At 57.4% G+C, this 22,031-nt stretch overlaps 10 protein-coding genes and 1 non-coding gene across 11 annotated transcripts; 3 read left to right on the forward strand and 8 right to left on the reverse strand.

The window, feature by feature from the left end:
* Positions 1–147: 147 nt before the first annotated feature.
* Positions 148–268, forward strand: F5144DRAFT_t15. The gene has a single exon. It is a non-coding gene; the product is annotated as a tRNA-Arg (tRNA).
* Positions 269–692: 424 nt separating this feature from the next.
* F5144DRAFT_598463 (uncharacterized protein) lies at positions 693–1,760 on the reverse strand (the record flags this gene model as incomplete). Its single annotated transcript, XM_066790946.1, has 1 exon — positions 693–1,760. The coding sequence occupies one exon, from the start codon at positions 1,758–1,760 to the stop codon at positions 693–695; it is 1,068 nt and encodes a 355-aa protein (XP_066649345.1).
* A 1,360-nt stretch (positions 1,761–3,120) lies between these two features.
* Positions 3,121–3,853, forward strand: F5144DRAFT_626009 (uncharacterized protein; the record flags this gene model as incomplete). The annotated part of the gene is made up of 3 exons (XM_066792244.1): positions 3,121–3,530; positions 3,580–3,774; positions 3,836–3,853. Exons 1-3 carry the CDS (start codon positions 3,357–3,359, stop codon positions 3,851–3,853), a joined length of 387 nt encoding a protein of 128 aa, XP_066649346.1. The 5' UTR covers positions 3,121–3,356.
* A 294-nt stretch (positions 3,854–4,147) lies between these two features.
* Positions 4,148–6,835, reverse strand: F5144DRAFT_626010 (WD40-repeat-containing domain protein). The gene is made up of 2 exons (XM_066792245.1): positions 6,407–6,835; positions 4,148–6,357 (listed from the first exon to the last, which is right to left on the reverse strand). The coding sequence occupies exons 1-2, from the start codon at positions 6,518–6,520 to the stop codon at positions 4,348–4,350; spliced, it is 2,124 nt and encodes a 707-aa protein (XP_066649347.1). The 5' UTR covers positions 6,521–6,835; the 3' UTR covers positions 4,148–4,347.
* Positions 6,836–8,114, forward strand: F5144DRAFT_558255 (ATP synthase E chain-domain-containing protein). The gene is made up of 3 exons (XM_066788071.1): positions 6,836–7,218; positions 7,445–7,640; positions 7,697–8,114. Exons 1-3 carry the CDS (start codon positions 7,195–7,197, stop codon positions 7,765–7,767), a joined length of 291 nt encoding a protein of 96 aa, XP_066649348.1. The 5' UTR covers positions 6,836–7,194; the 3' UTR covers positions 7,768–8,114.
* A 103-nt stretch (positions 8,115–8,217) lies between these two features.
* On the reverse strand, positions 8,218–9,885 carry F5144DRAFT_72228 (uncharacterized protein). Its single transcript, XM_066793370.1, has 2 exons — positions 9,253–9,885; positions 8,218–9,173 (listed from the first exon to the last, which is right to left on the reverse strand). Exons 1-2 carry the CDS (start codon positions 9,613–9,615, stop codon positions 8,412–8,414), a joined length of 1,125 nt encoding a protein of 374 aa, XP_066649349.1. The 5' UTR covers positions 9,616–9,885; the 3' UTR covers positions 8,218–8,411.
* Positions 9,886–10,620: 735 nt separating this feature from the next.
* On the reverse strand, positions 10,621–12,042 carry F5144DRAFT_72226 (uncharacterized protein). Its single transcript, XM_066793369.1, has one exon. It carries the CDS (start codon positions 11,920–11,922, stop codon positions 10,873–10,875), a length of 1,050 nt encoding a protein of 349 aa, XP_066649350.1. The 5' UTR covers positions 11,923–12,042; the 3' UTR covers positions 10,621–10,872.
* Positions 12,043–14,922: 2,880 nt separating this feature from the next.
* Positions 14,923–15,703, reverse strand: F5144DRAFT_558261 (uncharacterized protein). The gene has a single exon (XM_066788072.1). The coding sequence runs from the start codon at positions 15,628–15,630 to the stop codon at positions 15,382–15,384; it is 249 nt and encodes an 82-aa protein (XP_066649351.1). The 5' UTR covers positions 15,631–15,703; the 3' UTR covers positions 14,923–15,381.
* Positions 15,704–15,903: 200 nt separating this feature from the next.
* Positions 15,904–18,336, reverse strand: F5144DRAFT_598468 (uncharacterized protein; the record flags this gene model as incomplete). Its single annotated transcript, XM_066790947.1, has 3 exons — positions 15,904–17,993; positions 18,053–18,140; positions 18,205–18,336. 3 exons carry the CDS (start codon positions 18,334–18,336, stop codon positions 15,904–15,906), a joined length of 2,310 nt encoding a protein of 769 aa, XP_066649352.1.
* Positions 18,337–19,160: 824 nt separating this feature from the next.
* Positions 19,161–20,532, reverse strand: F5144DRAFT_72506 (GNAT domain-containing protein). The gene has a single exon (XM_066793371.1). It carries the CDS (start codon positions 20,104–20,106, stop codon positions 19,333–19,335), a length of 774 nt encoding a protein of 257 aa, XP_066649353.1. The 5' UTR covers positions 20,107–20,532; the 3' UTR covers positions 19,161–19,332.
* Positions 20,291–21,923, reverse strand: F5144DRAFT_558269 (60S ribosomal protein eL20). Its single transcript, XM_066788073.1, has 4 exons — positions 21,773–21,923; positions 21,238–21,422; positions 21,006–21,182; positions 20,291–20,949 (listed from the first exon to the last, which is right to left on the reverse strand). The coding sequence occupies exons 1-4, from the start codon at positions 21,774–21,776 to the stop codon at positions 20,791–20,793; spliced, it is 525 nt and encodes a 174-aa protein (XP_066649354.1). The 5' UTR covers positions 21,777–21,923; the 3' UTR covers positions 20,291–20,790.
* Positions 21,924–22,031: the final 108 nt, after the last annotated feature.

The raw sequence follows: 22,031 nt of genomic DNA on the forward strand, positions 1-22,031 counted from the left end.
GCCCGCTTTGAGCCTGACCTTTTCCACCTTTTCCACCTTGACCCCTGTTTTGTCTTTTGTCTCCCACACCCACAAACACCGCAGCGGGCTCCATTCTCTCTCAGAAAAATCAGAATCCGAGCGGGTACTTGCAACAAGCGAGAAAAAGGTCCGCTGGCTCAATGGCAGAGCGTCTGACTACGATGTACGACTCCCTTATCCTCCTGGATATCCAGGGGATCGGATCGAAGTAATCAGGAGGTTCCAGGTTCGACCCCTGGGTGGATCGAGATGTGTGGTTTCCAACCACGAGATGCTTTTTGGATGCCTTTTAGATCAGATCTTTTTTGTTGAAATCTTTTCCTTTTTATCCAGCCCGGTTCTCTCTCCATCCCACAATTTTGTGCTGAAGAACCCTAACCCGGGTTTACCAACCAACCAGTTCCATCTGGCTGGAGCGTCACTAAGCGTCGTGTTATTAAGATGGAAGACGTCGGCAAAGATGGCGTTGAAGTAAAGAACACGGCCCCGTTTAAACCGTGGTAGTCCGTCTGTTGTTAATTCATAAACCCTCCGAGCATTCCGAGAAATTAGCATGGCATAGTTAGGACAGGGAGGAACATGAGCCTCTACAACGAGTGAGGTCATCACCAGATGATGCGCATATCATCAACCACTCACCACATAGGTAGCCACCACAATAAAACACCAAATCAAGCAAACTTCTTAGATTTCTTCCCACCCGTTAAATGATGCTGTCCCCCGTCCCCCCCCGTCTGCCTCGCATTCGACAACCACCGCCTCTCCTTCCCCCTGCCGCCATCCGGCTTCGACACAACCGATTGCTTAGCCACGGCACCCTTCCCATACGGGCCCGCCTTCCCCTTCCCCTTCAACTCCAGCCCCCTCTCCCTCACCTTCAGCTGGTGCGCATTCTTCCGCGCCTCCATCGCCAGGGCACTCCCAGACGACCCCTTCGACCGACCACCACCCCCACCACCACCACCACCCCCAGCAGCACTCCCACCACCCACCATCCCATCCCCCTTCGCCACCGGCCCAATCGCACCGCTCATAACCAACGGCGGCGCAGGCTGCGTCTGGCGCCGGCGGTACTGCGCAAAGCTGCGCGCGGCGTGGCGGGGGATGGGGCGGGCGGTGTCCAGCACGCAGTCGTCGAAGTCGAGCGGCCGGGTCAGCATGTCGTGGACCCGCCGCTCGAAGAACTCCATCTTGTTGAGGGGGAGGGCCGGGGCCCGGGGCGAGGAGGGTGTTGTCGCTGCCTTCTTCGGGGGTTTGGTCTTCGTCGCGGCTGGGGCTGGGGCTGCGGCTGGGGCTTTGCTGCTGCTTGCGATGCGAGCCGCCTTGGGCTGGTTGATGGTGCTGCTGGCTGTGGTGGGTGGCGCGGTGGCGGTCTTCCCCTTCTCGGCGGCGGGGGCCCGCTTGCTGGGGGAGTTGGTGCCGTTGGCGAGGGGGGCGGGCGGGCTGGTGCTGGCGGGCGGCGTGGGGAGCTGGAGTTTCGCCCTCTTGGCCGCGCGCCGAGTCTCCGCGTCGATGCCCTCGGGGGCCGCCTCCGCGGGGGCTTCCCGCTTCCTCTTGGGGGTGAGGGCTTTGGCCTCGGCCGGCTGAGCAGGCGGGGTAGTGGTAGCCGCGGGGGGTTTTGAAGGCGGGGTGGTGCGGCGGCGGGCGGTGACGGCGGCATCAGTGAGGAGGCGGCCGGTCTCCTCGTCCGAAGAGGACTCGTCGGCCTGGAGCTGTCGGAGGTGGTTGATGAAGTCCATGTTGAGAGTTGGTCTTCGTGTCTGTCTCCACCACCGTCGTCGAAGCAGAAACAAGCTGATGGCCCGCTCAAGATTTCGGCGACGCCTGAGGAGTTTTGCAAGTCTGTTGGGCGCCGGGGGTTTGCTGAGGTGACGATGAAGGATGGTTGAACGGGCGAGCTGGTTGGACTTGGTCTTCCGATGTGAAGAAAGGAGAGACGGGCGATGAGATGAAGACTGTGAGAGTGAAAATGCCGATGACTTCTCGATAGAACGAAGATCAGAATTAGGTTCTAGAGAAGTCGAACGCCGGAGAACTTGTCGAGAGAAGAGTTGGAAAGTAGATGAGGGAGAGACTGCTGCCCGCTCTTTATGTCCTGTAGCTCTCGGGCGGCCAGTGCCAATGGCACCGGCGTTGCTGTTGTTTCCAACCATCTTCAACTTGAATAGGGGGCCTAGCACATGAAATAGTATAAATTGCCACATTAGCCAGCACAATAGGCGCCGGAAAGCGTTGAAAGGCGCTGATCACTAGGAGGATACCGTCGTAAAAGGCAACAAACAATGGAACAATAAAACAATAGGATATGCGTCCAGTTATATAATACTGACGAAATAAATGGAGATAATTCTGCCTGCAAAGGAGCGGCCTTGAGTCGTTGAATTAGTTCCTCAACCCCCACCAGTGAGGTTGAAGAATTGTCACCAACAATAACGAACGTAACATTTTTTTAGAGTTTTGTTCCTGGCTTGCCTCAGTTCTTGGCAATTATCCCCTGCTCTCGCTGCGACAATCCAGCCGTATGTAAAGCATCGCACACTGTGAATTACACACCGTGCTTGTTTCGTCGCTCTTTATCGCAACTGGCTCTTGTGAAACTTTCCATTTACGGTGATTTTATTATTCAGTTTATTGTTCTCTTATACATGCATACTTAAGGAGTAACGCTACGAATGGTTCTTTTGGTTTCTCCGCAGTTGCACTTCCCTGCCCGACGTATTTCTATGCTCGGTGCGGTATCTTCTAGCTTTGGAATAAAACCTCGGGATGCAATGCGGCTCGGGCTGTATGATGTGTTGTCCGCTCTATATGGTCAACAATCAGAAGGCTTTCCGGAGAGAAAAGAATAATGCCGTGGCGGGATTATGCCTCTTTGTTTGTCTTGCACCCGGGTCGCTCGCTAACAGACGAATTGCTACCTTGGTGTGGTTAGTCGAGAATCTCACGGGTTCAACGAGGATACTAACTCCTCCTCTTTCTTCTCCCGCCCACAACGAAAGCTCTCGCCGTTTTGTTCTTTGATACCCGCCTATGTACGACGACGCGTTCGCATAGCTGCCTTGTCTATTGTCTCCGGAGGTGGATGGAATATGTCCGCCGGCGTCACCATCGCCTTTTGTAGTTGACAGCGATAGAAACACCTTGAATCGGACTTGGCATGCGGTGATGATAGCGCCATGGGGCTCGATTTCGGGCAGCGTAGGGTAGCAATGAAGTGAATATACATTCAGTTTGGCCCACGGCCTTCTCCGAGCTAGTTCATATCCAGAACATCATACTTCAGCAGCACAAACAATCCCATCACTACCATTACCTCACCTACCTTACTTACCAACATGTCACAGATCAACGGACAAGAAGTCGGTGCCACTGGCTACGGCCTCATGGGCAAGCCTCTCAACTTTAGCCTCAACCCACGACCCGCGACTGGCCATGTCCATCCCTCATTTGGCGCCCGGACCCGATTCCTCAGGAGCAGCAAGCCTTCGGGGGCATGCGCGCCGCCCTCAGTAAGTGCATGAACTTCCAAAACGGCGGCGAGTTCTACGCCCGCCCGAGTGCAACTGTTTGACCATCTTGGAAGCCTACTTCGCCAAGTACCCCGAGGACGCCGACAAGGTAGCCCTCAGCATCTGTCAGGGCCCGCAGTCCCCCGAGCCGTCGGGAGCCCGCCGCTCGCTCGACAACACCATCAAGCTGCTCAACGGCCGCAAGAAGCTCGACACCTTCGCGTGCGCCCGCCGCGATTCCAGGGTGAGGGGGGCATTTTGGATTTTGCGATGGATACCTAATTAGGTTCTGGAAGGAGGGGTAGTTGGAGGACTATGTCTGAGTTGGGTCAGTTTTTGGACGTGGTGTAAGATATGTACGAAATATTATGATGTTTGGGATATCGACTGTCAGGAAAAAAGAATGTGATTTTGGTCCACATGGAGCCTCGAGAGGCGCTTAAGTATTGCAGAATTCATGGAAGAATCATTCATCATAAGCCGGAAACAAGAAGAAATGAAAATATGCGGTGACTTACACATTATAGCTTGGTCCAGGCCGAAGGTCGGCCAGACGGCCAAGAAACCGATCTTTCAGCGATAGTTTGTTGAATGAGGATGAAGCTTGAAAAGCTTGGAGCGAGAAATTTAAGAGGGTAAGTGGGTCTCGCAATAAGAGGGTTAGGGTCCATCACAGTTGCCCCTGGATGCTCCCTCGAGTCAACAAGGTACCAGCCATGAATTGAATACGATATTATCTTCGTCACAAAAAGCCAGCCCCCCCTAATCGTTCCCATTACGCCCTGCTACACTACACCCACCCCAAAGCACAACAACCTCATGCAGCGCCACCATCCCCAGCACCCACCGCCTCCAGCTTATTCACCAGCTTCTTAACACTCGTCCAATCCTCATTCTTCAGCGCCTCCTTCCCACCCAGGTCCGGCCCGACCTCAAACACCGTCACAGCCCCATCAATGCCGCCCGTGGCCAGCCGCTTCCCCTCGCTGGGCTCCCACGCCAGCTTGTTCAGGCTCTTGCTCAGCATGGTGCGGCCGTCCTTGCGGGGGCTCGGCGAGATGCGCGAGACCGGCTCCTCGGTCTCGGCCGTGATGTCCCACAGCTCCAGCCAGCCGGCGCCGTCGACCAGCCCAAACACGCCGGGCTTGACGGGCGACCAGGCGGCGTCATAGACGACGTCCTCGCGCACAAAGTCCAGCAGCGGCGTGACCGCCGGCTCGAGCAGGCCCGCGCCGCCCAGCCCACCCGCGCCCAGCACGCCGCCGGCCCCAGCCGCAGCGCCCACCGCGGAGCCGGCGACCGCCGACGTCGCCGCGGGGGCGCGCACTTTCCACAACTTGACGCTCCAGTCCAAGCTCGCCGACAGCACCAGATCGCCGAGATCGACGGGCCCGCGCGCCGGGTGGAACGAGACTGACATGACGGGGGCGGCGTGGCCGCGGTAGCTGACGCGGGTATCCACGCCGGCCTTGGCACCGGCGCGATCGTACCGGTGGCAGGGGTAGATGGTCCCTTCCTCGGAGCCGACCAGGAAGAAGGTGGGGTCGGCCTGCGGGAAGCCGATGCACGTTGGGGCGAGGTCCTCGGTCTTGGAGGGCGGCGGCGCCGAGAGCGTCATGGCCTCCTGGGGCTGGGCCAGCATATCGACACTCCAGCCGCAGACGGCGCCGTCGGTGGAGGACGAGATGATGTTGTTGGCGTTTTGTGTGCCGACAATGTCGACGCAGTACACCGGATGAGTGTGGCCGGAGCCGGTTAGGGGCGTCTTTTGCACGGGTGCGGACCGCGCCCGCGTATCCCAGAGGAGAACCTGTCCGCTGTAGGCGCCGCCGATGATGAGGTTCGGGTGGAAGGGCGAGAACTTGGCCGTGAGGATATCGGATTGGGCGTGGAAGACGAACTCGGGCCGGTCGTTCAGGTGGAGGTTCCAGACTTGGACGATGCCGTCCGGATCGTGGGGCGCCGTAGGGTTCTTAGTGTAGGATGCAAGGAGGAGTTCGGGGAACTTGGGCGAGAAGTCAATAGCACTGACCATGCGCTTCTTGGACCACCGCTCGTCGTAAAACTGCGCGATCTCCCTGATTTTCCGCCGACCTTTGCCTCCTGTGTTGCCGCTCTGCTCGTCGTCATCGTCCACGTCGTGCACCTGCAGGGTGTAGTCGGTGAGAATGTCGTACTCTTGGTCCAGCGCCTTTTCAATGACCTTGGTCGACCTATCGATAAAGTCCATGAAGTCGTCCGACTGCGTAACGGCCTTCAGCTCATCATTGCTAAGGGCCCGGGCCGGAAAGTTGGCCGCAGCGGACGGTTTAAAAACGCCATCTGTTACAAGTTCCTTGGCCGCCCGAAGTTCCTCCTCGATCTCCTTCCGGATATTCTCTCGCAGCTCTTCCTCCCTATCCCGCTCTCTCCTACTAAGCCGCTTGCTAGGCGACGCCGTGATTGGTGGCGGTTCCTCGCCTTCCGATTCGGACCAGGTCCGCGACTTCCTTGGAGTCGTCCATTCCTCGGTTGTCTGCACTCCCTTGCTGTAGGAGTACACCTCTTTTATCGGCGACGGGGGGCACTCGTAAACCGTCTTAAACGGGACGGTGGAGAGGACCTGGGGTTGGGGAGTGACCACCTGCCCATTCGCGGGCCCCGCAAATTCAGAAATGTTCTCGCTGAGCCCCCCTCCGCTGAGGACGCTATTTGGCCTGCTGCCGAAACGTGCGGGGGAGTCGGCGCCGGTCGAAACAGAAACGGGTCGGCTTTCACGAACAAGGCTGTCGATGAGAGTCTCTATCTCACGGCGACTGCCTGCTCGATTCGGCGTTGGCGAGATTATCTAGCTAACCGTCAGTTCAGCGTCGAGAGGTTTGCGACGGGTGACCAACCTCGCCTGGGGTGCTACTCGAGCGGTTGGCCTGGCTCGCCCGAAGTTCTCTCTGGCGCTTGAGCTCTGCGAGCTTCGCCTTTTTTGCGAGGATCTCATCCCGGCGGTGCTGCATATTGCCGAGTCTCGAGGCCCATCTAAGGGCTCAACCGGGGTATTGGAGGGATGGAAGACCTTGTTCCTAGAATCGCAATCGTTAAGCGGTTGTTGTAGTCGTCGGTGATCGATCGAATGCCAAATCCTTCGTCGTCCCCGGTGGGTTCAATAACGCAGAGGTCTCGGGTATCCTGTAAGCAAACGGCGCACAAAGAAAACAAGGGAACGATGAAGAGGCAGCAACTGGCGATTTCCTCGGGTTGTTTCTGCAGACGCCACCAGGTACTACTACTGTATGCACATTAAAAAGGTACGGCTTCTTTCAAGTGCTCATGCCGCGTCGCGCCTCCCACACCGACAGGGGTAACCGCCCGCTGTAATTACACCGGGGTGTACCGTATCACCTGACTGGTGACTTGGCGAAACGCACGACAGCGCTGCCCAAAGGTTGCTTGAAGCCGGGATTGCTGCCACTCACCCGGCGGGCAGCAAAGTGAAAGTGGGTCCAACCCGCGAGAATTTCCGAGCTCCCAAAACTTGCACTCCCAAACACCGACCGAACCGGACCCGATCCAACGACGACGACAAGCCACGGGATCAATTGACACCTTCAATTGGCGGCCCCTGCCCCCGACGAGCCCCTGCCCCGAACCGAAGCGCAAGAAGCCGCGGGAACCCGATCTATCACTCGCAATGTCGTCCAAGTCCGGTATTAACGTAAGTGGCACGGATGCACCACCTACCTACCAACACAGCTGCAATCCCTGGCCTGCAACGCCTATATCAGTCCAGCCTCTGCCGTTGGGCGTGAGTTGAAGAGATGGGAAGGGGGATTTAAGCAAGATCTGAGCTTGCGGTTGAGGTCGAAGGCTGTTGCGGCACAAATCACCAACACCTCGGTTATCGTCAGGAATTAGCTCAGCTAACGGTGCGCCCCGCGTAGGTCCTCCGGTATTCCGTCCTCGGTCTGGGCGTCTTTTACGGCTTTTCCCACCAACGGAGCCTCAACTCGGCGCAGAAGGCGGCGGAGGCGCAGCGCGAGTATGAGCACAAGCAACAGTTAATAAACAAGGCCAAGGACGCCTACGCCAAGTCGAAGCAGCAGACCACCGGCGCCAGCGCGCCCGCCTCATCAGCGGGTGAGTTCCGCCTCGCTCCTATTTTCGATAACGTAGTTGACTAAAACCCATCACAGCGAGCCAAGACCTGACGTCGCCCAACTTCGACCTCGAGGCCTTGATCGAGGGAATAATGAACCAAAAATAAGCTATGGCTTGGTATAATCTGGGGAACCCGGGACTGCTGGGGCTGGATGAAAAGGGGACAACTGGACCGAACTCGGCATAGCGCCCGAGGAGCGGGTAGTGCGGGAGGGCGAATGAACGACGCCTGGACATGATAGAGGACGAAAGAACATGCACTGCGTCGAGAATGACGGCCGTTCGCACCCGAGGATCGCGGGAGACGGCCCCGCAAACGGGCAGGCATGGTGTATTATTGCGTACACGTCGCAACCACGGCATAGAGATTTCCTTTCCTATTTAGGCTCATGTCAAGGCTGTACATGTGTACATTATTGAATTAGACGCGAGTTGGCCATGGTGCTTGGGACTGTACCTTTCCTCCCTCTGTGTTTCCTACCCCTCCAAGCCTCGCTCAGTCATTAACATGACCCTAGACTAACCATCCTCGCAGCTCTAGCCCGCTACAGCATCGCTCGCCTGACTCGAACATGAACAGCCCACGATCCCCCACCCACAAGTCACCACCACCGCCGCCACCCCACAAACTCCCCACGCCCACACCCGCTTCCCGACCCCCAAGCGCAACCTACTCAACCCACCCCGCAACTCCCTCCAGCACCTACATCACCCACCCCGGCTCACCCAGCCCCATCCCCAGCCCACTACCTAACTATGCCCGACACGATAGACACCCATATTGTCAATATCCAAAGGCACAGCAAGGCCCCGGTTCCCGTGAATAAACGATGTATCCGCCTGCAAAGCGACTTGCAAGTCAAGGAGCTGGACTGTGGTCCATACTCGTTGTCTCATTTCCGATTCAAGTGACGCCGCTTCTGGAGGTACAAACGCCCTATCAAGGTGCATAGCCCTGGCGCTGCGGTGCAGCATGCCCGTGAGGCTCGTTAGTGGGGATGTTCCGGCCCCCGGGAGGTTGAGTAGGCGGGCGATGAGGGCGAGGCAGAGGGTTCGTGTTGTTGTTAGGGTGGGGGTGGAGAGGTGGGGGTGGAGGAGGGCGTGGGCGGTGGTGAGGAAGTGTTGGGTTGGATTTTTTGGGGGTGGATTGGGGGGTTGGAGGGGTTGGTGGTTTTGGGTTGTTGTTGCGTGTCCGAGAGCGAGGACCATAAAAAGTTGGGCGAGCCATTCTGAGGAGTATTGGTTGCTGTTGGTGTAGAACTCGTTTAGTTCATGAGTGAATTGTGAGTAGTGGAACAGGTGGTAGATGGGTTCGAGTTTTTCGAAGTAGGCCCCGACGAGCTGATCGACGATTTGGCGCGGGGGTGGGCATTGGAGGGTTTGGTCCCTGTTTTCGAAGAAAGATGGACTCGATGGACTCCCGAAGGGGAAGTTGAAGCCGGAATGTGAGGTGAAGTGTGTCGGCTCCCAAGCCAGGTTGGCGCCAGAGATGTATGGCTGGGCTTCTTGAAACTGTATTCAAATTCGGTCAGCTGCTGATCTAGCTTATCGAGTACTGCTAGGATGGGACAGGTGGAAGGAGGTCCCCTACCTTGGAGGCGATGGTACGCTGGTGTGTTACCCCGTGAAGCTGGGGTTTTGCCTCGGTGTAAACCAGATCCGTTACTAGTTGCGGGCTCGAACGAGCACTGTGTAGAGGAGTCTTTCGAGACTCTACACTAGTGCTCCGACTAGCCCGGGCCGGAGGTGGCTGGTACACACACTTCTCGGTAGAGTCGGACAACACGCACCGGGAACAGGGTTGGCCTTTGTCACACTTGAGTTTCCGCCGGTGGCAAGGGAGACAAACACACACTCTCCGGTTCCGCTTCTTCGGTATGCGTTGTGCGTCGAGCTTACTGCGGTCAGAGTCGGTGAGTGAGAAAGTTGAGAAATAACCTGCTGCCGCTTCCATAGTCAACTTTCTGGGTTGAAGGGCACTCCGCGATACAATGATGGGAGGAAAAATGTGTTGTTGTTGATACCATCACAGCATGTTGCAAGTTGAGGATGGGGTTTGACTCGTGTGAACCATCATCAAGCTTCTTCAACTGCCTACATTACCAAGCCACCATCACTAATATAACGAAGAGGCTTTTTCAGGCAACCGCTACTGAAAACACCAGCAGCTATCTTCGTCACACACACATCAGCAACAATCCGAGGCCGTGCCGTGAGAGGCCCGGAAAGGCTATCGATACCACTGCTGTGGGATCAAGGCGGGCAGTACCAAATATCTTGGGGCAGCGGAAAAAGAATGCGGCGTATGGTGTCTCATTTCACTTAAAGTTGACGATGGACAATGCAATTCTTTGCTTTCGAGTATGGTGACTGGTGTTGAAAGGGGGAGGTCAGATCTCGGAATCCGCTCGCACTTCAACCGTGTCGTTGAGATTCGGACTCAACTCTCAACATGTGTAACCCCAGAATTTATAATCTACACTTGAAATAGCATTATGAGACGGACACATGTCTGCCTGAGGCGGGTGTCTCGTCCGGGTCAACAGCAGTCGTGGGGGCCAAGAGGGAAAGTTCATGTTGCCCGCCACTCAGCCATGACATTACATAGAAGCACAAGTCTCCGGGGTCCAAGAGAAAGGGGGGATTGCAGCAACCGTGAAAGTGGCACAATACAAGAGCCAAGCGTTTCGTTCCCGAACATGATCTAAATATATACCCGGAACACCGTTACATTCACATCGTCCTCCAACCTTTACTTAACCGGGCGTACTTGAGCGTCACCAAGATACAGTCACACGGTAAGTTTGGTTGACAGCGGAAAGCGTACGTGTTAAATTGTTTGTTTTGTTCGTGTATCAATCAGTTAACCCCTATCCCAATGCCCAGGCCCGTGGTATCCTCCCATTCATTCCCTAACCCTTTCTCAGTAGAACCCGTAAAAACCTCCCGCTCCCTTATGCGAAACAGGGCCTTTCCCAACGCCCCGTACTCCTTGCGGAGAACCATCCATTAGTGTCCCCGCGTATGGCGAGGTAGGATTAAGCCTTTTCTAAATTCTCTTTCCTGACTTAGGTGGCTTGGGAAACGACGCCGTTGTTGCAAGGCTGGATCCAGTCCATAATACGATTAAAATCAAGGCGTTTTTGGTGAGTGGTGTAAATTTTGAGGTGTATCGTCTCGGAAGTATTGCGCCAGGTTTTCCAACCCCATGCTAAGCCCCCGGTTGCGCCGTCTGTTGAGGTCGGCTCTCGGACTGTGTTGTTCGCCGACCGCTAGATTCGGGTGCGCGAACGTCGGCACGTGGAGGATACACGCCGACTCTTGTGAGTGTGTTCAGGACGTTCGAGTATCTGATCGAGGGCCGCGAACTTGAGCTCGCTGTCGCAGATGACTGTACTGGTCTGCGCCCTGACTGGAGAGCCTGCCGGATCATGTCGTGCAGGAAGTCGGGTATTTCGTCCCAGTGGCCGGCCCTCGCGGCGGCCATCATCCGCGGCGGAAAGATGTCGTCGGCGGTGAGCGTGCTATGTGGCCCCGGAAACCTGGCAATTTGGTCTGCCACATGAGGCAACTCCCCTGATTCTATGGCGTGTTTCAGCCAGTTCTCCCACTCCTCGTCGAGCGGCATCGTGTTGTCTCCGGACATGTTTCGCATGGCGACCCGTTGTCGGAGTCGCTCATTCAAAGCCACCCCGACGCTTTCCAGTTCGCCGTCGCTCTCCTCGTCCTCCTCGTCCTCCTCGTCCTCTTCTTCGTTCTCTTCCTCATTGTCTTCGTCATCTTCCTCCTCGATTCCGTCCTCGGGTTCTACCGGTCCTTCCGTCTCCTCCGATCTGCCGCGCTGCGACTGGGCAGAGTACGGGTCGTCGGGATCGGCGTAGTTCGGAAACCCGTCGGCCGTGGTGTCTCGGATAAGAATGCCCTGGTCCCGCTCAAACCGTTCCTTGGCCCATTTTGTGCCTTCCCATTTTGTCAGGCCCGAGATTTCGGCGGAGGTCAAACGTAGGCCATCAAGGGCGCGGAAGAGGCGACGATGCCATGGCCACCTGCTGAGGCGGATGCGGTGAATCGGATGCGTGTAGTCGAGGCCTGGATACTTCGCCTCGGGCGTATCCAAATGGCCGTAGAACGAATGTGTTTCTTGCCGGACTTCGAGAATCAGATACCTCTGGAGGAGGGCTTGGAAATTTTGGGGGTCCGATTGCCGGGGCTTCGGGAACATGTACTCGTAAACGAGCGTTTCGATAGGGCGGCATTTCATTTTGGCGGCTCTTTATCCTCGCTGCAACGATTGCGCGTAGTTTGGTGTCGGGGCGCAGAGAGAGCGGTGGGTTGGGCAAAGTTGGTTGTCACGTCACCGCGGAGCAAGCAGATAGGGGAGCCCCAGTGTTACTATTGCCTCTGCCCTTGTTTAGCTCCAATCAAAGAGCTTTTCGTGGAGGGAGAGGGGAGGTCGGGGATGGGATGAGGCGGTGAGCGCGAGAGAGGGTTTCGTCTGGTCCTATCGTCCGGATCGGCGCCGCGCGCGACAGGCAGGCGGGACGCGGTCAGGCGTTGAGGTTGTGGAGGGAAGGAGCGGCGTAGTTGAGAAGAGAGGAATTTTGGGGTCCACGGACCCGGCGGATCTTGATGGTCTTAATGTAGGACACGAGGCTCTTGGGCTGTGTCTCAAGGCCGGGGTTGGTCTCCGGGGTTGGCTGTCGGGTCGTGGCGGGGGGTCTGGATCAGGAAGCGGGTGGTCGGTATTGCGAAGGAGATCCCTGAAAAGTCGCATGGACTGACTGGCTGGGGACCTGTTGCGCGCGCGGGACTGGAAGGGTGAGGGAGGCTAAAAGAAGAGCGGGCCCAATAGTCAAGACCGGGGTGTATCGTGTTGGGAGGAAAAAAAAAAAAAACCTGAAAGGGTAACCGTTTTGACAGGTTCCCGAAAGCCCACGAGTTGCCGTGGCCCGGTTGACTGGCTGGGCTGTGGAGAGGTGCAATTCTATGGCGGGTGAGACCACTGGTCAGGAAAATGCCTGGGACACTCGCTCAGCAGGCCGAGTTCGGTCTGTCGGGCGCTTTGCCTGCGAGGGAGGGGCCCAAGCTCACATGTGCTCAACAAAGGTGCAAACGTGCACCTAGCGTTTACAAACACAGTTCATAGTTACATACACCACCTACACAGTAAGCTCTTGAAGAGGTATGGTCTAGCTTCGTGATTGTGTCATCCGTCATCCCAAGAAACTGACGCACGCACGAGCGGGTAATCTACAAATCGAGCACGCCACAACAAGCCCTGTGCCCTTTTCATCAAAATATTTAAAATACAGTTAGGATGCACATGGTCACTTGACTGGTAGGTGGCTTCACAGGCTTGCCTGAACTGCACCGGAGGTCCTTGAGGAATCGGCATCGGGAGTGTTCGGTTGGCTCCTTGCTCGGTGGCTGCCAGCCGAAGTGGATATCCCCGGGAGATCTGGAGTCCACAGCATGTGGACCCGCCCGGCTGACCCGCCTGACGGCCCTGAGCGGCCCCTCCGCAGCCACGCCGCCTTCTTGTCGATCTTGTGAGAGTTCGTCAGTGACTGACTGGGGGGTTTATTCGTTTATTTCAGGGACCTCAGGGGAGATGTATCCTAACCCTAGCTAGGCTGCCGTGTTTTATTTTCTTTGTTTTCTTTTTTTTTCTCTTCTTTTTCTGTCTCTTCCACGAATATTACTAAAAGTCTCAACTGCGCCTCGAAAGTCTTCAACAAACTTGCGCTTTCCTCACACACACAAAGACCTCAGGATCCACTCCCCCCTCGTCTCCACTTTTTAACAGCTCAGATGGCCCACGCTGCGTCTGGTTCCAGCTTCTCAACACCAAACAACCTTCCAAGACTCGAGGTTACACTTTGATAAACCTTGCTTGCCTTGGTCTTATCCCAAAATTGCAGCGAATGAAGTCGAACACTGGGCCAATAAAGCCATCGGAGAAAGCCGTTTCGAAACTAACCCCGCAGAATGACTTGCCGCGAGCTATCTCGGTTCTGGCCTGGCTCTCGCTTCTGCGCGTCAGGAACCCAGCTCGTTCAGGGCAGCTTCGTGGTGGGCCGCACTGGTCCCCCAGCCGAGTGGCATCGCCCAGTTTTGCTATTTTTGATTGTATTGGCGTGGGTGGCCAAGAGTCACATCTCGGGCATGAGTTGACCGACAATTTATGCACGCTCAGGAAATCTTCAACAACCAACACCAACCAAGACAGACCAGAAAAGCCAGGTAGGAGCGGGCATTCAGGCCTGCATTGACTGAACCGCAATGCGACCTATTTGTGGTTGCATCTTCATCCTCGGATATTTACTTTCCATTGTCGTTTCTTCCAGTCGCATCTCTTCCTTCGTACTCGTACTACTCTTCCCGCCTTCCCGCCGCCACCAGGATTCCATTGATGCGGGGACAACAGTTGGAGACCGAAGCATCGGCCAAGTCTGCGACCGCTCCTCCACGTCCATCCTCCGTCATTGCCTATCGACAATCTCCAAAGACCGCAGCTCGACATCTCGGACGGCCCATTAATATGGCTCGACTGGCGGTGTGCATGGGCGCCTACCAGTCACCGTCCAATCAGCGTGCTACGGCGAGGTTTGGCTGCTCCGTCGGCCATGGCCGCACTCGCGGCGGCCTACCCTCCAACAACGGCAACCGAGGACGGTGGTGCGCACCGGCGAATTGATGCAGGAAACAAACGTGCCTGCGGGCGCGGGAGGGGGCCTGTTTTTGCCAGCCACCGGCGTCTACTGACAAACGAAGCCCCAAGTTTGGGCAGCTGTGCCAGCGAAACGCATGGCTGCGCCGCCGTTCATTGTTTCCATGTTTGCTAACCTGCCTGTTGGGACGCTGCCCGTTGCCCGTTGCCCGTGGCGGATGCATGTGCCATAGCCGCAGTGTGTGCGCTCCGGTCCATCGGGCCAGCTCCAACGCTAACTCAACCCAGCTGCCTACTTAGCGAGGGCCGGACCAGCCGGACAAGAATCCGGGTCAAGGCACGTTTTGGTTCTCCGTTCCCGACACTGACCGGCCCTAGTTGTAACGCAACACGCCACCCACTCCGACCCGCCCGCCGGCTGGCAACCTTCCACGTCGGCAGCGCAGCGCAGCGCAGCAGCCCTTCAAAATGGGCTACTGCCACCCTGCAATCTCGCTCTCCGCTCCCTACCCGGAGCAGATCGATTGGGAACCGCACGGCCCCGTGTCCCCTCTCATTTCGATACCCGCGGTTACCACCGGGAAAGCGGAGCCCCCGTCAGGTCAGATTCGAGGGATTTCCCTAGCCTAGGCTTGGGCCGCCCAACATGGCCGCACCCGGCCTTGTCAGGCGGCCCACGGAGATGGGAAAAAAAGGCACAGAAACCCCCCCCCAAGACCAAGACGGCGCGGATCCGCTTGCCTAATCCGTGGACGGACGGACGGGCGGCGACGGCGGCGGTGGCACTCTCCCGTAACCCCCCAACCCCCACCACCACCACCAGTCCACCACCACGACACAGCAGCAGCAACAGGAGCCAATCCACCCCCCGGACCTCGGGGTGCGAAAGCGAGTGAACCCCCCGGAACGGCCTGTTTTGGCGGCCCGGATGTTTGCACAAACCTACCAGGCGGAGTGCCGAGGTCCAGTGCTTTGCTTTGACTGATTGCTGGCGAGGGGGGGGGACCGACCAGCCCAACCGTCAAAAAGGAGCGAGAAGGACCAATCCCTTCACCATCCGTCGCCGTCTTCGGGCAGCGGTAATGACGTGTCCTTTCCTTTCCTTCCCATTCCCATTCCGAGAGGCAGGGGAGGAAGGGCTGTTCCGCTCGACGTGGCTAGGTTCGTTGAGACGGACGTCCCATTAGGATCCGAGCCCCCGGAAGTGCACTGATCCCCCGTCTCACTCAGCAGGAGAAAGAGCATTAGTTTGCTGAGGTGAGTGGTAAAAGAAACGGCTATATGCCAACGGCGCAGCATACTAGCCAAGGAACATGCATCTGAAGATTTGGGTATTAAAATTTGAACAGTTCAAAGGTGAGACGAGACGAGGTGAGGTGAGGAAGGATTCCATTCCGAATAAGTAGCTAGCTACCTATATGTGCCCACATACCGCTCCCTTCTCCATACGCCAGTAATTTGAAGACTCTGCCACCAATGCCATGAGATGGCCTCAATCCTGTCATTCCGTCATCGCTCATCATACCGTCACCAAATAAATACCTTCTATAGATAAACACAACCAGGCGACCCTCAGTCCCTCACCCACTGCATGGTATCGGGGTATTTCCTACCCCCAACCCCCGTCACCGACGCCCCCGACATAGCCGGGCTAGGCATCCTCTCCCTATCACGATCCCTCTCGCGATCCCTCTCCCTATCCCTCTCCCGCTCCCGGGGTACGCGATCATCTCCCCTCCGCCACCGCTCCCCACCCTCCTCCCTAAACCGCTCCCTGTCCCTCTCTCTATCCCTCTCCCGGTCCCGATCCCTATCCCGATCCCTCTCCCTCTCCCGCATCCTATGATCCCGCTCCCTCAACTCCCGCTCCGTCTCCCTATGCGCCCCCACCCGCTCAACACGTTCCCAGTCCCCACCCCCACCACCACCCCACCGCCTCCCGCTGCCATCCAGCCTATCCAAATCCGCATGGCTGCTCGTGCGCCGGTGGTGGTGGTCGCCGTCGACGGCGCCGGTGAGGTAGGGGCCGCGGCCCCAGCGGCGGCGCGTCGGAGAGAGGTCCTCGTCGGAGACGCCGCGGCGGCGCGGGGCGGCGGCGGAGGAGATGGAGATGGGCGGGTTGAGGGTGCTGGCGCTGGCGTCGCGGTGTAGGGCGGAGGCGGCGGCCGAGGCGGCGGGGCTGGGGACGGGGACGGGGACGAGACGGTCCCTGTTGCTGGGGGTGTCTCGGTTTTGGTCCCGGTCCCGGTCCCGGTCCCTTTCGCGCCGGTGCCGGTCGCCGTCGCTGTGGGCCCTGTCGCGCTCTCGGGGGGAGGGGCGCTCGGCGCGGCCTCTGCCGTGGTCCCTGTCTCGCTCGCGGTCCCGCTCATGGTCGCGCGCCGCTCGGTCCCGGTCTCGGTCTCGTTCGCGGTCTCTGTCTTTTTCGCGGTGCGGTTCCCGGGTTTCTCGTGAAGGTCTTCTGCTGCGACGCCTCCTTTCTTCTTCCAAGTCCGTGTCGTCGGTGTCGATTTCGGACCATGACCGGCTCAGTCTTGAATTGGGAATGACATCTTCTCTCGAACCCCTCGCCGACCCGGACGGCCCGTCTCGCCCCCCCCGCGAGCCACTTACGCTGCGCGCCCTGGCAGGGTCCTCGGCGGACGGGCTGATAAAATTAGATATTTTCTCCTTGATGTCGTAGAGAGCGCTGCGCCGTTTGGTCTCTTCGCGGCTCGGCGCGCGGCTGCCGGTTGCTAGGCGAGGAGAATGCATGTGCAACGGCGGGATTGGGGGCGGGGCCATCGTGGTACGGATAACACGTGGTGAGTCCTCAGAGCTGCCCGTATAAACACGGCGGACGGTGATCGGCGGTGGTTCGTTTGACCGCTGGACACGCCGCGGAGCAGCCCGAGGGCTGACGGGCGCATCATCCGAATCGGATGAGCTGCTGTAGTGTCGGGGATGGCTATGCCGTCGGCGTTGTGCATCGCGGTCGGGAGCGGGGCGAGGTACCCGCACGGGGCGCGCCTCCTGTGGTGAGTGCGGGTAGTCGGAAAAGCTCCGGCGTCGTTGCGCAGCTTCTTCTGCTGGCGTCGTCTGACGGCGAACGAAACGTTCCCCCCGGTCCCGAACTCGGTCCCGCTCAGGGGAGCGTTCAGTTGGTGTAGCGCGAGGGGATGGAACGTGTACGTAGGCAACGTTGACCGGGCGTGAAGCGAAGTAATCACGCGGCGTTGAGGAGTTCATACGAACGTGCGTGTAAGGAACCTTGCGGTCGGCGGACTCGGGCTTGGGTGCATCGGGCTTGGGTGCCTCCTTTGGAACTTCCGGTTGCTCTTCTGCCACCGCCTTGGAGCGCGCTATTTGCGCACACTCCTTATACCAGCGATCGGTTTCAGAGTCAGTCTCGGACGGGAACGCCTCTTTTGGAAGGTCAACGGGCAGCGGAGTTCCCGTGTCAGGATGCTTCAGGGCCCAATGAGCTGCGGCAAACTGCAACACCGGCACTTGTTCTTGGGGCCCGAGCAAGGTCTGGATCGTCTGCCAGTGCACGAATCCCTTGGTGGTCAGGGCCGGGACTGACGGCGCAGCAAAGTCGTCGACACTCGGCAAAAGGGAGTGTTGGCAGCCCAGGCCTTGGTAGACCGTGGAGATGCCGGTATGAGGCATGTCGTTAAAGAAAGCTATACACAATTTGTGATTAGTGCCGTGGGTCCGAGCAAGAGGAGGAGGAGGAGCTTACAGTCCCAATCATGGCCGGCAGTCTTGTAGAAGGCAGCCAGCTTCCCAGGGGTCAAGTGGGCTTCACTTTTGTCGCCAAGTTCGGCAGTCTGAATACTTGAGTTAGCACATGGCCTAGTGGGGGGAACTTGCTATTTCTTGGAGTGCACGAACAATATGTAGCGCAATAGCTCTCAGGAGCGCGTCAAAGACGGGAGTCGGAGCTGGTATCGGCTTCGCTTTGGTAAACAGATAGCCGTAGAAAGCCTTCCCGTCCTTCTTCGTTTCGTCTGATGTGGTCGCCATTGTTGGATGAAGGATAACCTCATAACGGTTGGACATGTGTTGTTGATGATGAGTGACAATGGCCAGCAGCCATGATCCCAGGCCAACAACGGCTAGTTGCTAACGTGGGGTGATACGATGGCCGAAGGAGGGGTTCGCGATTTGTGGGCGGGCAGCAGTTCATCAGCATTTAAAACCTGGAACCGGCTTCCGATTGCATGGCTAGCCGACCCAAGATCTAGGCTGCCGCGCGGATCTGGGTGTGTCTTGGAAGGGAACGTGGGCAGACACGCGCAATCCAAAAGAGGCTTCGAGAATAAAAAACGAGGTTGATTGAATGGTGCATCGGTTGAATGCCAGGCAGATTTGAGTCACCCAGCCGTTGATGGTTGGCGTGGTTGGCTTGGTTGGGTTGAGCATGCAGCAATGGGTGGGACGTCGTCCCTCCCGGAGGCAGTGGAGGTCCTGCTGCGGCATCGAGCGGCGCTGCACCAACATGCGAAACCAACCAACATTTTGACGCAACCAAGCAGCCAAGTTTGGTTTTTGGTGTGCATGAAGCTTGCCGAGGTGGCTTGGTAAGTGTGCTCGCTGCTTGTTGGCGGATAAGCAGTTGACACGTGCGGCCAGTGCAGCCTTCCCGCTTGTTCCCGTTGCGACTAGCAGGTTCATCCAAAGGCAGAATTGGCGACCTCAATTGTAACAAGGCTGCCTAGAATGGGAGCGGCACTTGCGCATCATGGGAGCGTAATTTATTTATGACTTCAAATCTCTTTGGCTGATGTTGGCTTGGCCGTTTGCGCATAGCTAGGTAGTTAACAAAAAAACAAAAAAAAAGCGAACGAGACAGTTCCGTGATGTCATTTGCTTGGCTTCGCGTAGTTCATTCATCACAACAGCTGTGTTACCGACTTAGGGTTGGTTTGATATCTATTCGCTTCTAATAGTGACTAGACGAAAGATGTCCAAAACCGAACTTACCATATCCAAAATAAGAAATGGAAAGAAGCGACAAACCTAAGCTGTCACCTCTCCTCCATCCACCTTCTTCCCCCCCACAAAGAACCTATACGAAGGCAACTCAATCATGAGATCCGGCCCAGTTCCCTTCCTCGAATCCCCCGTCACCCAAGTCAGGAACCACTCAAACCCGGCCTTCTTCAACACCCCCTGGCTCCGATCATTCGCATCCGCCGTAATAGCAATCAACCGCTCCCTCACCTTTCCATCCCCGCCCTCCTCCTTCCCCTCCCCCTCATCCATCGTCCGCGCATCCACCTCCACCTCCGCCTCCTCCCTCTCCAGCGCACTCCACGCCGGCAACCACGCCCTCAGAAACTCCGTCCCCAGCCCGCGGCCCCAGTACTCCTTCCGGATCATATACCCCACCTCCGGCCAACCAAGACTCGACCGATAATTGTGCGACCCCCCCAGGCCGATCAGATCACCCGAGGCGCGGTCGCAGATGGCGAAATTAAACGTGCCCTCGTCGCGCGGGGTGAGGAAGGGGAGGAGTTTCTCCTTGGACTCCTCGATGGTCTGGTCGGGCACGCCGACCGAGGTCCAGTGCATGACCTCGGGCTGGGTGCGCAGGGTGTAGAGAGCGGGCAGGTCGTCGATGGTGAGCACGCGCAGGATGAGGCGCTCCGTGACGATGGGCTGGCGCGTGGCGTTAGGCGGGAGCGGCCGGCGCGGGAGGGTGGTGCGCACGCGGACGAAGGTGGCCGGGTCCGGCTCCGGGCCCGGGGCGGGGCGGGATGGGGCGGAGGAGGACTCTACGGTGGGAGACATGGCGTGGGGTGATGATGATTCTTGGGTGGAGATGCTGGGCAGGATTGGCTACGGATGAGATAGTAGGGCGGCACTTGAGAGACGAGAAAGGAGAGGGAGGCTGGTGTGTCTAGTTTATGAAAAAGAGAACGTAAAATAAAGGAGACAGCAGACAAGGAGCCAGCCTCGCCGCTCGTATCCCTCGTGTCAGGGATAGCTTCAATGACTCACGTCTTCCCCTCGCTGCGACAATAAGCCCCGTACTACCATCCAGCTTCCTTATTCGGAGTAGGGGATGCAGGGTCCTGCCTTCGGGACTTGATGGCCAACTACTCAACGGGCTCGGGGCAATTTGACCGCGGATCTATCTGGTGACCAGCTCGAACCAGGCAGCATCCAAGCTACACCGCTTGCAGGGCGGCCCAAGGCATGGCCTCGACACCTTCTCTGCTCTCGTCGTTCCTAACAAGTTGAGGCGTGCCGTCAGATTGGGACGGCAAATGGAGATACGACCACAGCGCCAATTCCCGGCAAAACACAGCTGCCAAAAAAAGACCGATCGGCTTGCTCACAAAACAAACGCGAAACCCGTGCTTGGCCATTTATTCATTTCATGCTCGTCCTAGGGAGCAAATGCAGGATATCCCATTTTCCTTAATGAACACCTGAAGAACCTGCCCACTCCAACCACAACCATGAAACCCCTCAAGCAAAAGTGGACGGGCGCTTCGCGCTGAAGATCTTGCTGTTGCTAATCCTGGGAACGCGGTGGGGCAGAGGGAAAGAGAGTTCCTTGGTGAGGAGTTGCTTGAGGTAGGGACGCTTGACATCCTCGGTCTTCTCGATCTCGACAACGCGGAGGATCTAATTCTATGTTAGTAACTCGCGAGCTAGCCATCGTAGGTGTGCGGTGTTCATACGTGGATCGACCTGAAGCGGGCACGGTGGCGGGCGGCCATGTCGGAGTAGAGAGCCTCGACGGCAGCGGTCCTCGAGGTCTCACGGTACTCCTTGTACATGTTGTGGGTGCCTGACCGCGAGTCGTAGCGGATCCAGATGCCAAAGTTCTTGACCTTCAGGGGGTGCTTCTCGGAGATCTAGCGACTTGTCAGCGCTCCGTCCCATGTCCCACCGCGCTGAAGCTGCACATACCACATTGACGCTGACGATCTCACCGGTGGCCTTCTTGACCTTGCGGAGACCGCGAAGGAAGTACCAGAAACGGGACTTGGCAATGACCTGGTTCGGCGCAAAGATGCGCATGCGGTAGATGCTGGGGGTCGGGTTGGCCTCCGTGGGCAAATGGCGCCCAATCACCTGGTATTCCTGAAGACGACCTAGAACATGATGTCAGTATGCCTTGACTTTTATCGAGATAGGCCGCAGCGCAGAAGAAGAAGGCTGTCGTAAAAGTAGCACCGCCGGCCGATGGTGATAGAGAATTGGCAGGTAGGTCAAGATTGTTGGTCGGCCACGGGATATGTTCCATCCAAGCCAATCCATGCCATCTATTGCATCCTCCCGGGCCCGATAATCCACCACGTCCGGTCGTTGAATCCCTCTGTTCGCATAATTGTTGGTCGAGTTACGGCATCGTTTCCCGTCTAATATCGATCGTGGGGTCGTTGATGTTCGAATCGTCGCCGGCAATGAACGGCACCACGAAAAGCAGAAAGAAATTGCTTACCCATCTGGTTCACCGTTAGAGATTTCTTCAATAATAGGTTTATGTAGGTACTCGGGACTTACTGTGATTGTTTCCCGCTGCAAATCACGAAGTCGTTGGGTGTGCTGTCCGAGTCCTGAATTAGCGATCGCGAAAGCAGGAAAAATTTGGGTGCGCCTGGTTTAGGGCTCAAGACGCTTGGGCCAACCAAGCCTGCCAAGTCTACCGGTGGCTATGTGGCGGTGCTTTTTTATTTATCCGCACCGCCACAGAATGTGGG

The sequence above is a fragment of the Chaetomium tenue genome, assembly GCF_020726465.1.
Source record: "Chaetomium tenue strain MPI-SDFR-AT-0079 chromosome Unknown F5144scaffold_1, whole genome shotgun sequence".
NCBI lineage: Eukaryota > Fungi > Ascomycota > Sordariomycetes > Sordariales > Chaetomiaceae > Chaetomium > Chaetomium tenue.